General features: G+C 41.7%; 1 protein-coding gene across 2 annotated transcripts in view; it reads right to left on the bottom strand.

The window, feature by feature from the left end:
- The window catches only part of CPNE4 (copine 4), a 474,248-nt gene that overhangs the window by 330,969 nt on the left and 129,485 nt on the right, over positions 1-13,794 (bottom strand). For both annotated transcript variants that reach the window (XM_008708689.1, XM_008708694.2), the window contains exon 2: positions 8,434-8,614. In XM_008708689.1, coding sequence (XP_008706911.1) covers positions 8,434-8,613 — 180 coding nt within the window. In that variant the 5' untranslated portion in view covers position 8,614. The remainder of the gene's footprint in view (positions 1-8,433; positions 8,615-13,794) is intronic.

Genomic DNA, 13,794 nt, shown 5'->3' with positions numbered 1-13,794 from the left:
AACACTGTCATGAGGATTATATGAATACCCACGGAGAGACTTGGGACATGGCACACGGCAGACACTTGGAGGATGGTAGTCATTATTCTCGGAGGAGGGCGGTGAAGCTTAGTGGCAGCATAGTTTCTGGAGTCAGACAGTCTGGGTTTAATTTGTTAAGACTCCTCCACTTACCACTTAGGTGCCCTGAGAGCAAATTACTTAATTCTCCTGGGCCTCTCTATAAAATATACAGGGAGCCCAAATTGTAAGGTTGTTTGGGTAATTATATATGATGACACATATGAAGTACTTAGGAGATTACCTGATACAGCGTATAACTACTCTCAACATATTTTAAGGTATCATTTAATAAACCACCATTACAATTAATAAAAAAGAGTAAATGGATTGAAATTACAAAGGAAATACGATTTTCTTAAGGAGATGATTATCAGCGGTGAGTCTAGTTAAACATTAAAACAGGAACCCAGGAACCATGTTGAAAACATCCCCTTGGAGATGCTGAAGGTGGTTTAAGCTAGAGGCAGAGGCTCTAAATCATAAATGCCTCCTGAAGTTCTTTCCTTGAACTGCATTTTCATCTTCCAAATACTCATCATGAGACTCAAGGTCACTTGTAAAAAGTCATAGCGACCAATGCTCCATCTGAATGTCCAGAGTGTGGCTCACCACTTCTCCAACCTAAGGAGGCAATGAAGCCCATGTCATGGCACTTTCCTCTCTTCAGGAGGCCAGACATTATTCTTCCAGCTGATAAATCATCTCCAAGGCACATAAGAGAATCAATAGTCAACATAAGATTTCAGTTCAAATTTTTTCCTCATTTGCAGCCCCCAAGTTCCCATCTCGTGCAATTCCACTCTCAGACACCATGACATTGACAATTTTGAGATGTCACTGATCAGAAAGCCACTTAGCATCTTATGAAATGCAGTTCCCTTCTTTCTGTTTACTCGAGTGTATCACAACTGCAGTCTCTGGTCAAAGGGATGTGACCTCGGGCAGCAGGGAGGAAATATTTTTTGGTTCTACTGTTTCATTTTGTTTTCTATTCAGTGCTTGGAGTAAGATTTCTAATATCACCTTTTTAAAGGAAAGAAATTATTCTTATTAAGGACGTGCTAAGGGGGAGGTAGAAAGCAGCACCAAACTTTTCCCAAATGGGAGTTTGATGCGAAACCACAGTGAAAACTTTGTGAACAACTGAAGAAAACTGTTGTTTTTTATCATCTGTCATGCTAGGTGTTAGCCACCGAAATGCTGCAAGTCAGGAAAGTGTGAAGAGAAAAATCTTTCGAAAAAGGAGGTTGTTTGTGATACCCAGAGGGAATGCTTTAATTGACTTAATTTTTCATTTCTCAGCTCTTGTCTGTATCCACAATTGAGAGGTTAACTATGTTTCAGAGACCCAGCCCGGGCAGGTGCAGGAGTGTAGTCTCAACTCAAATACCCCTGGGGGCCATGCTAGTAGGGCAAGGGAGTGGGGCAGGCTGGGCCAGCAGGAAGCATGAGGACAAACTCATATTCTGGATATGAGCAGCTGTTGCCCACATCCAGCTCACTGCTACACAAGGACTAAACGTTCCCTGTTGCCAGGTTTTCTGGTTACTCAGAGAAACCAGAAACCTGAAGTTTTATGAAGACATATCCTGATCTTTAGGTTTTGTCAAACAGTACAAACTTGTTTGAACATCATGAAGGCCAAACAAAATATGTGTGGGACTAGACAGAGGCCTCCAGCTTCAAGTTGGTCACTTCTGGTAAGGTGATGAAAATACAGCCTGATTCAACCAGATTCCAACTTTACTATTTACTAGCTGTGCGACCTGCGGTGATTTATTAATTCTGCTCAGTCTCGGTGTCCTTACCTGGTTAGTCAAGTCTCCCTTGCAGCGTAGTTGTGAGGATTAGAAAGAATGTATGTAAAATGACAGATTTCCTAGCTGGTATCAACATATACAGATGGCTACTTTATTTTGTTGTCACCCAAATGTTCATACTTGACCCATTTTTATAAAATTCTAGCACTTTGGAGCAATGGAAAATTGAGTATCTCTGTTACAGGTTACAGGTAAAACTACTATTTTGGGCTTCATCTTCCTGGCTCATACACAAAAGGGTGATGGCTTACTACTGTCCCAAGCATGAAAGAGACTTGCTCCACAGAACTCTTCCATGAGCCCTCTAGCCAAAGGCAAATTGCTGAAAAAGTTCACATCCCATTTATTTGGGAGTGGGTAAGCCCAGCGCCATGGACTCATATTTCCCCTTGTATGTTGTTAGCAGTGATGTTGGATCATACGGCAACCACACCCTACATCTGGGTGGGCAGGGAGCAGGGAGAGAGGATGGAAAATAACGAGAGATGAAACAGCGATTTATTTCTATCCCCACCCCACGTAAAGGTAGCCTATGCACCCTGAGATGGTCTGATGTAATAAAAGCCCTGACGGTTGCTTTGTTTTGTTTTGTTTTATTTTTGTTTTTTGGTAAAGCAGGTGCCTGATTTAAGCTTCCTTTGTTGAGGCTTTCAAAAAACTTTTTCTTTTTTCTTTCTTTTTTTTTTTTTTTTTTGTGAGGGAAATCACAAACAGGGGGAGCTGCAGACAGAGAGAGAGGGAGAGACAGGCTCCCCATTGAGCAGGGAGCCAGACATGGGGCTCGATCCCAGCACCCTGGGATCATGACCTGAGCTGAAGGCAAATGCTTAACTGACTCACCCAGGTGCTGCTTGTTGAGGCTTTCAAATAGGCACCCACTTCAAAGAGGACTATCTCAAAAAACACAGGACTTCATAAAGAGCCAGGCCACCTCCCCGTACTGATGCTCTTTTGTTTCAGAAATCTTGATTGATTTTGGAAACTGACCATTTGGGCCCCTTGTTTTTCCCTTCCTGCACTTCAGATTCCCATTCCTACATTTTAAATTCATCAATAAAGAGTGAGCCTGCAAAACCCTAGGCTCCCAACGCCAACCCCAATAAAAACTGTACCCCAGGCCTGTGTCCACACTCCCTCTCTTTCATTCTACCCAAGGCAGGTGTCCTATCTAATTTCCAGGTTCTATAAGTAATAAACCTTTATTTTTTCAAAGTTCCCTGATGGTTATTGCTGAAAGACATCTTGCAATCATAAGAACCACAGAGTGGGTCCACCCACAACATTGGTTATAGATAGGCTGAGACACCATGAAACATCTACCCACCACACGTGCAGGGAAAGGAAGAGTTAATTTAAGTCCCGACCTTGTTTTGAGCCCTCTTCCTCAAGGTCATATGACCATTTGAACCTCTAAGACAGTGAGTTCTTCCAAGAGACTCTGAGGTCTTTGAGGGTATAAACCATGTTCTTTCATGATACCTAATACCTGCAGGAGTTAATTTCAATATCTGTAACACCTTTTGATGAAACTACTGTAAGAAGCAAATGAAATAATACAGGTAGATGGCCTTTGTAAATATAAATATATGGATATATTATTATAAATAAAATAACCTTGCATTAGAGTCCACTGATAACTCTTAGATATAACCACACTAATTATTACCACCAATTACTGTTATTACCAACAATCTACCAAAGCACATGATTCATATGACATTTTTTCATATGGAATTGATCCAATGGTAATTAGTTCTCAGAATTACTTAGCGCTTCCTGTGGAAGAACTCACTAACTGTATATTAAAATTAAATGTAAAAATTGAATTAAAGGTGATTGGAGCAACAGCCTAACAGTGTGGGAATAATTTGACTTTTTCCAATAAGACAAGTACATGCCATTTTTAGGATTTCTGCCAAGGACCATGGCATTGTGAGCTTAGCTCTGCTTCATGGAGGACACCCAGTGTGTCCAGGGGATAGAGCATATGCTCCAGGAAACTGAATAAAAGTCTTTAGTTCACAAGGGCCCTTGTCTTTTGAATCCCTGAGTAGTGTTAATTTTTCCCACTTGCCACGATGTTTAGTTCCAGAAGCTAGTGAACACATCAGTACTCACCAGAAGGTAGGAGGAAATTATTTCCACACTTCACTGGAAAATGAAATGTGGTCTATATGTCATTACACTGTACTACACCATATACTACTGCCGTCCTGTGGCCAGGAGTGGATGCAGGGAAGATTTTTTTAAAGGGGTATGATTCCAAATTAGGGAAATTAAATGGTAAGTCTGAAAAATCTCAATTTCGAATGCATTCCCAATCTACAAGTATTCTTTTCCTTCCTTTCTGACAGTTAAAATCATGGCCACTAAAGAAATACTGAACATTTCACCCAACAAGAATACCATCCCATCTCCATATTCTGGGAGGAAACAAAAGTATCCTCTCTGTCTTCTCACTCCTCGGATATTCATCCCAAACTCTGCTGGGCTGCAAAGAGCAACAGTCTCTTGTGCATTTCAGACCAATTGATTTCCAATATTTCAAAGACATAGATTTATCCTCATTGACCTTTAATACTATTAACAGCACAGAAGGTCAGACTGTAGGTCTTTTTGAGTCTAAAAATCAGTTTTACAGTTTTATGATCACTTTAGAGGCCAGTGTTCTCTTCCAGGGCTAACAGGCTACAGCCAATTAATTAAAAAAGCCAACAGTTCCCCTCCATATGGGAAGGCCATCTAAGGGCAATTCTAACTATCGCAGTAGTAACCTGAGCTGTAAACCAGGGCATAACGGGGTGCTTTCCTGCTGCAAGTCCATTATAAAAGCACAGGCCAGCAATCACAAGTAATAAAAAAGAAATGTCAATCTCTAGTTCCATCTCCCCAAAAACCATTTAAGTTGTAAAATTAAGAGCCTACTGTAACATTTTTACAAACTCCCTTTCCTCTTCTCCCCAACCCAGCCAAATTCTCTAGCACACCAGAGACTGTAGAACTATGCTGGCTATTTACATTTACCCTTCAATTAATTAGAATTAAATAGCTTAGAATTTTAGTTCCTTGGCTACACTACCTTTCAGGTGCTCGGTAGCCACAGGTGGCTGGTGACTACCTCACTGGACAGCACAGATGGAGAACGTTTCTATTATTACAGGGAATTCCACTGGACAGTGCTGACCTAGAGAGAGTCTCTTTTGCCAAACTTTAAAATTCCCTCTGAAAGATAAGCTCACCCACTTTTCTCTCTCTCACCCTGACACAGCCCCCTCAACAATCTCTTCATTATGCAAATTAGCCTAGCCTCTCTCTCTTTTTTTTCCCTTCACTTAGGCAATTACCAGATTTCCCCATAAAAAAGACAACATGAATTCTCTTCTGTACGGCTTTCTCTCAATTCTGTAATTGTATACATAGAAACCTCTCTGTAAATCCAGACATGTTGGGTAGATACAGGAAAATGCACGCATCAATAAATGTTATCCCAGTGCACTGTCCATGTTTGCTAGCCTTCACTGAACATAGATAGTAGTAGCCACATGGTTTAAATAGACTGTCGGATGATTTTAACTTGTCACACAGGTGTGCTTCTAACTCCTAGCGTAAGACTACTTGCGGAATTTGTACTGAAAAGTAGGTGTTAGCACTAAACAAATATGCATTCCTTGCTAAGAGGGAGAATGATTATTCAAGTTACCGTGCGTTGTCAAAGGTTTACGTGCTGGTCATTTACCTCTTTGCTCTCAAGTGCATTCTATACCCTCTCCCCGCAAACCTTGTCAACGGGCTTCCATCAAGTTCAGATCTGTGGAAGGCACTAATGGGAACCATGAGAGCAACAGGCAGGCCGACGCTGGGGTATCCTCATCTCCTTCCAGGCAGCATTTCCAGCACCATCTGCATCTCCTCTATCTTCCCACCAGATAGGCGCCCCCTTCCATGAATCCAGCTGGTACTAGATGGCTGTTTGGTTCTGGTACTACCATCTCCTTCTTTGGCCCCTCTCGCCCAGTGGTCTGCTGATACATGTGTAACGGTTGGCTCTGGGTGGGAGGTGAGCCCTGATTTGAAGTGTTTGCCAATGTCGTATGTACATACCCACACCAAAACTGCTTGCAAATTTCCCGAATATTTAAGAGTCAGCTTTCACAAGCCTATACAAGCTGGCCTCAGCACTCTACTATGACACTCTAAGCAAAGTAATAGGCTCCTGTTATTATTGCCTGCGTTCCCTCACTGTCCCTATTTAGTTTCTCAGCATTTCCAACTCCTTTATTACTAATTCCCTGAATTAAATCCTTTATTAGCTACCTGCCATGGGCTCTGTTTTTCTAACTGTATCCTGAATGTATATTGTTAAAAGAGTGTAAAGTATATCACAGAAGTGTTTCTCAAAGTGCCAGATTATAAATCAGCCTATCGTTACATATGCTGGACGTTCAGCTGACAGTATTGTTTTTAAAGAGTGCGACTTTTTAAATGAAGAAAGCAGTGAATCAATTTACATTGGGGCACAAGTTTCTTATCTGCGCACTGGTAACAGAGTTTGTGAGCTGGTAGGTGTGTGCAAACCATACTCTGAGTAACACTTAATACAGCACTCTAGGGGCGCCTGGGTGGTTCAGTCGTTAAGCGTCTGCCTTCGGCTCAGGGCGTGATCCCAGAGTTCTGGGATCAAGTCCCACATCAGGCTCCTCTGCTGGGAGCCTGCTTCTTCCTCTCCCACTCCCCCTGCTTGTGTTCCCTCACTCGCTGGCTGTTTCTCTCTGTCAAATAAATAAAATCTTAAAAAAAAAAAATAAACAGCACTCTATAAAAGCAACATGGCAATATGTACCAAAAGCCCCCAAAGTTTCCTATCCTTTGTACCTATTCTTCTAATTTGACAATGTCTCCTAGGAACTCATTCAAATAGTAGGGAAAAGCCTTATGCACAAAGATGAACATTGCAGTTTAAAATATGGTATTTTTGGAAGTAACTTCAAAGTGAAAAAACAGGAAATTTATTAAATCAATTCATGTGATGGGATACTCTACTACTTTAAAAATTATAATTATGAATATTACAGCAATATAGAAAAACATACTACTAGGTAATAAAATGAGGAAAGAAAATTTTATATGCACGATAAGAATCGTGTAAGAATATGAATGCCAGAGGAAAAGACACATACACAAATAATAGTTGACTTAGGTAAAGGGAGCATTAGGAGATGACTTCTTTCTAATTTCTTTCCTCTAATTTTCAAGGAGTGAGTTTTTTCTAATTCAGGCTGCCATTCCATTCTGTTAAATAAAAAATAAAAAACAATAAAACCCACCAACAGAGTCAGTGAGACTATTTAGAAGGGAAAAAAGACATTACACATTAAGATACCTGTGAGCGCTGTTTTATGTTTACAATATAAGCCCTGGATAAATCTGAAGGTAAAGACCCCCAAACTGCTCATCTGTCCTGCATTCCCCTCTGCAAGTTGCCTCCACCTGAATTCCATCTGCTCACCCACCAAACACGCAGCCTCTCGGGCCTTTGGAGCCTCCTTTCTTCTGTGGAATGGAAGATTTTAGCCCCTAGAAGAACAACTTCCAGCTATTTGCAAACAGGTGGGAGAAGTATTGAAGACTTGAGGAGTTAGCTGTAAGGGACCCAAAGCAGGTAGCTGTCTCCTATTGCTCTGCTTAGCATGGCTTCCAATCCCTTCTGCAAATTTCACTGAGTACCTGGTGCCTCTGAGATGATGATTACTTCTCCCTCTGCTACACCCCCTGCTCCTCCCTGTCCCACCATTCACCTCAAGATGCTTTAAAACATTGCTTACTCAGACCAGGTACCTAACAGCAAACAAAAAACAAAAGCAAAAACAAAAAATGAAACAAAACAAAACATAAACAAAACAGGCTTCATCCAACCTGTTTTGAGTTTCAAATCAAGGAACAAAAGCCAACTGCAAAATTCAACCTGCGGTTATTGCCACCCAAACCACCAAGACCACCCTAAAGTATAAAATATCCCACCATAAGTATAGAACAGCAATACAGAGCTCAGGCTCTGGAGCCCAACAGCCTGGGTGTAAGTGTTAGATTTTCCACTTACAGGCTGAATCATCTTGGGCAAATCGTTAACCTTTCTGTATTTCCTCATCTGTCTCTGTTCCTCAGAGGACTGTTGTGAGGACCCACTTAGTTATTTTACACAAAGTACTTAGAGCAGTACCTGACCCTCAATGAGCCCCCAGTAGAATGTAGCTAATATTAAGTTTTCACTCCCCAAAATAAATGTTGTGTGATGTGGCCTCTGAAAGGCAATCCTCCCTGCCCTTCCCCAGGATCACTAAATCCACAACGAACACACAGATGAAGGGTAAATCTCAAAATATCCAGGGTATTAAAACCGCTGCCTCGAAACATCACGATACAAGCAGAAATGTGATCATATTCGAGAGTTTTCCATCTCATCAAAAGAAACCACTGAAAACAGGCCAATGCAAAAGCATTTTTGAATGGATCCCCCAGCCGCGCTTCTGTCCACTTCCTTGGACATGCCTACCTCAAACCATTGCCCGTGGGACTGCATCTTGAGGATGACACAGGGGTCCGGTTTGGAAAGCGCATCTCTGTCAGAAATGCCTTTGCATGCCACACGCAGCTCAACTTTGGTCAGGCAGGGGCTGTTAAAGATTCCCAGTGTATTAGCAGCTGACTCGTAAATGTTGCTCATCTTCTTCATTCTGTTTTAGGCAGGAAAAGAGGAAAAAAGAGACACACCAATCACCATGGTATTTGTCAGAGGAGAAAGCCTTCCAATCACCTTCCAGGATATTGTTCAACAAACAATTTCAAATCCTGCATGTATTTCTTATTTCACTTTCCACTCCAGTGGCACAGTGCCCGTGAAACAAACAAACAAAACCAAAGAAACAACAAGAAACCCCAACAGGTACTGGTGTGCTTGGCTAAGAAGGCTATTTTTCTATATGATTTGCGTATATTTGCATAGCAAAATTTTTAGTTTGTGAAATAAAATTAATGAATTGGTGCAAACTGTAATCCAGCTCTATATTAAGTGCATGGCTTGTGTGAAATCTTACAGATTTGTTGGCTAATCGATTAAATCACATTCCAAGTTTCTCAGATTCCCTAAAAATCCAGTTCTCTTCCTTCTATGTGATGGCACAGAGAAGAATGCTGTCCTATCTGAAGACACCGTCACAACTTCCCTTTCCTAACCCTGGCTCGCCTTCTCAAGATGCCAACAGCCAGCCAGTTCCAGGAAAGAGGTCCAGAATCTGATTTTCTGCCCCAAGTGTGGAAGTCCATCCTCAGCTTTCCTCCCTCTTAGCTGCCACATCAGAATTCAGAATCAAAAGGGGAAAGGAAGAGGGAGACTGTGTGACAGGAAAGATACAGCCTCTGATTCTGAACTCACGGAAACAGCAGCTACAATAAGCACTGAAGGCCCCCTTCCCTTTTCCATGTGATAACACTTTGCATCATGTAGGCCTGGGCTATGTGGATCCCCCCACGACCACCAACACCCTTCTCCTTCTCTGAGGAGGACTGGACCTGTGAGGACATTGGAAGATTCTCTAAGGAGTGAAATTCAATATCCTCCTCATGGAATTCTGTTTCCTTGTAGATTCCCTAGGAAAATGGTGATGGCTTCCTCAACCTCACACAGCATCAGGGCCCTACAGTGGAATTTCATCATCCATAAAGTGAGGGTAATCCTTCTCTTCCTTTCCTTCTCCACAAATATTCAGTGGGTTTCCCCTTGGTACTCAGCACCATGCTAGATTCAAAGAGTGCCACCTCTTTCACAAGGTAATGGGTATGTCTCAGCATTACACACCACAGACACAGACACACACGCGCGCGCGCACACACACACACACACACACACACACATACACACACCCCAACTGGTCTCTCCAAACTTAGCTGCTAGCTCCATGACAAAGCCAAGCCTTTTCCAATCTGACAATGCCCCTCCCGTATGGCAGATGTCACCCAACCTTCTCTCCCAATGCTCTTTCACAAAGCTCTCCACTCTTGCTTTCCATTATTTTTCCACTTTCCTTCCTTCCTTCTTTCTTTTCTATTTTTTCTCTTCCCCCTCCCCACTTCTTTCTTTCCTCCTTTCCTCTTTCTTTCCCATTCCAACTCTGTAGGGCCCTATTTATCTAATTATTGTGAACATATTGCACTGACTGCCGCAAAGTTATGTCCTCAAACAGGAATGGACAAGCTATGTCCTCTGTGCCAAATCTGGCTCACCACCCATTTGGGTAAATAAAGTTTTATTGGAACACAGGCAAGCTCATTCATTTATGTATTGTGTGTGGTTGCTCTCACTGCAACTGTAGAATTGAATAGTTGCAACAAAGACTGCATGGCCTGCAAAGCCTAAAGTATTTACCATCTGCCCCTCTTTAGAAAATGTTTTCCAAGCTCTACTCTTAAATATCAGATAAGGGGGATTTGCAGTTGGGGAAGAGTTGCGAATCTATTTTAGTATCTGTTATGGAGTCAGTTTGAGGATGAGACTTGTTCTATGCTCAACCATATAGAATATTAACAGGGATTTGAGGACATTCTTTTCTACATGTGAGAAAATTCAAGCTCAGAAAGAGCTGGTACCTTACCCATACCACACAATTATTCTCATTGCAGAGCTGGGGCCAGAATGCCAGTTTTCTAGCCCCTAGCCCAATGCCATTTTTATCACATGTAATACCTTTAGTCGGAGAATTGTTTGAATCTACCAGGAACAGTGGATCCAATATCCCTGATTTATTTCAACCTCCATACAGAATCATACTTGCCTTATATTTTTGAGTAAATTTTATTCATATGTACGAAATATGCAAATCATAAATGCATAGCTTAACAAATGATTGTCCCTCTATTTTTACAGGTTGTGAGCAGACCAATTATTAGAGCAACATAGAAGGCAGAGCATATATGAAATGCAATTTATAAGAACAGTGAACAGAGAGAAGGAATAGACTAGTGGAACAAAGCTTTGTGTTCACGCAGTGCTGGAAATGTTGTGAGCACTTTATCAACTTTTTGATAAAGATAGCTTATTCTTCAATCAATGTCTTCCTGAATTTTGCTTTTCCCAATGTGTTAACTGACTCCTTGGAATCCACTTTTCTCTTGTGCAGTGGAGTGGTCTCTCCTATGTTTAGAGGCATTATCTTTTCTAACTGCCCATCCTCATAGACTCATGCTTGCATCCATTTCCTTTCTTTTTCTTTTTCTTTTTTTTAAAGATTTTATTTATTTATTTGACAGAGAGACAGCCAGTGAGAGAGGGAACACAAGCAGGGGAAGTGGGCTGTGCTACCCAGGCGCCCCCATTTCCTTTCTTTTTCTTAAAGAATCTATTTTTTAGAGCAATTTTCTATCACAGCAAAATTGAGAGGAAGATACAGAGATTTCCCATCTGCCCCCTTTCCCCACACCTCTATCTCCTCCCCATCATCAAAGTGCCCCACCAGAGTGTATCTGTTATAACTGATGAACCTACAGTGTTCATCCAAAGTCCACAGTTCACATTAGGGTTCACTCTTGGTGTACATTCTAGGGGTTTAGACAAATATATAACGGCATGTAGCTACCATTATAGTGTCATACAGAGTAGTTTCATTGTCCTAAAATCCTCTTTGCTCTACCTATTCATCCCTTCCTCCCCATAACCCCTGGCAACCACTGATCTTTTTGCTCTCTGCATAGTTTTACCTTTTCCCAGCATGTCATATACTTGGAATCATACAGTATATAACCTTTTCAGATTGGCTCCTTTCATCTATCCACTTTCTTGACCCAATGACTCTTTCTATAGAACACAAGATTTTTCTGCAGAATGAGACATTTCTCTAATGTCTAGTCTTAATTTTGAGGTTTAATGGAAGAATGATTCCATTAAGGAGACATAGAGTTCAAATCCTGGCTTCTCCACTTACTAAGCATGTGACCATTAGCAGGGTACTTAACTTCTCTCATAGTTATACTTATCCTGAAGAGTTGCTACGATAAGCAGATGAAATAATATATGTAAAGTGATTAACATAATGCCAGGTATATAGCAGGTGCTCCATAAGTGGAGCTATTATTATTGCAGTCTGATGGCTCTTGATATTAAACAATTCATTTTCCCACTGCCAACTGGAACTGTTTTAGAATTCCCACCATTACTTTAAGATCAAAGTTCTACTAGACCTCTTAAATGCATTCTGTCTTTGCAGCCCACACCTGCAATAAATAAATGAACTGGGGCACATTTTCAGAGGTTTTTTTTTAACCAATGGCGTACATGATCCAGAAATTTTATGGATCATTCCTATAGGCAATGGGAAACACTTGGAGGATTTAAAGCTGGGAAAATGGGGGCACCTGGGTGGCTGAGTCGTTAAGCATCTGCCTTTGGCTCAGGGTGTGATCCTGGCATTCTGGGATCGAGCCCCACATCAGGCTCCTCGGCTGGAAGCCTGCTTCTTCCTCTCCCACTCCCCCTGCTTGTGTTCCCTCTCTTGCTGGCTGTCTCTATCTCTGTCAAATAAATAAATAAAATCTTTAAAAATAAAAAATAAATAAGGCTGGGAAAATGAATACGATGAAATAAGCACTTGATAAAGATCAATCTGGTACCAATATGATGGTTGGACTGAAGGAGACAAAAAAGTCTGTGATTGTCTAACCGCTGCTATGCTTGTCATTATCCCTCCCTCATTGATTTTTCTCCCTTCTTCTCCTGCTTAGGGACCTAAGAGGCTGACCTCTACTGACTGCCAGCTCATTGTTGGCTACTTTCCTGTTGTTATGGTCTGAATGTTTATGTCCCACCCCAAATTCATATATTGAAATCCTAACCCCCAAAGATGATAGTGTTAGTAGTTGGGGACTTTGGGGTGATTAGGTCATGAGGGTGGAGCCCTTATGAATGAGATTAGTGCTCTTATAAAAAAGATCCCATAGAGCTCCCTAGACCTTTCCACCATGTGAGGATACAATGAGAAGTCTGCGACCCAGAAGAGGGCCCTCACCTGACCATGCTGACCTTGAAGGCCACCCTGATATTGAACTTCCAGACTCCAGACTGTGAGATATAAAGTTCTGTTGTTTATAAGCCACTAAGTCTATGGTGCTTTGTTATAGCAGCTCAGACAGACTAAGACATCTGTTGGGTTGAAGGGATGCAGACCTGGGGAAGGGAGGAGAGAGAAAAGAATATATTTCTTCTTAACTCCTACCGTGCTCCTTAGCAATGGCAAGTCCCTACGTGACCCTGGTCCTGTCAGGCAACTCTGTCTCCAAGGTTCTAACTATCACTGCACTTTGGGAATACCATTTCCTCCTTTTACTCCATCACATTTATGGGTAGTATTAGTTTCCTACAAGTCTTAAGTTGGGCATCGTAGAGGCAGAGCTTGAAACAGGGATTCAGATGCATTTGATTAACTGAGCAGAGGCTAGAAAGAAAGTGAAGGAAACAAGAAGGTAAATCTCAGCAGAGGTCCAGCTTTAGCACGGTTCCAAGGGGGGCTCTCTAGCATGGACTGTACCATGGGTTTGTCCACCTTAAGGAAAGAGGTCTGGCCTCTTAAACCCCATGTCAGTCATTCATGCTACGGTAGAGAAAGCATAACCTCTTAGTTTTGGTCCCTACCCCCACTGGCTGAGGGCAGTCAGTTCTCCAGAAAAGGGACAGCTATGAGCCATTAACAGCCAACACTCACCACCACTGGAGGACAGTTCCACTAAGTTGATAAAGGGATCTGGGCAGAGTATCAACAGTGTCTATTTCACCACAGTAGTTAATCTCTGGTGTATATATATAAACTCCTTTAGGTCAGACACTACTCTTATATTTCATTGCATCTCCAATAATGTTCATCTTGGTAAT

Source organism: Ursus maritimus, unplaced genomic scaffold (genome assembly GCF_017311325.1).
Source record: "Ursus maritimus isolate PB19 unplaced genomic scaffold, ASM1731132v1 scaffold_20, whole genome shotgun sequence".
Classification (NCBI taxonomy): domain Eukaryota; kingdom Metazoa; phylum Chordata; class Mammalia; order Carnivora; family Ursidae; genus Ursus; species Ursus maritimus.
The sequence above is the reverse complement of the archived record's forward strand: the minus strand, read 5'-3'. Positions and strand labels throughout refer to the sequence as shown.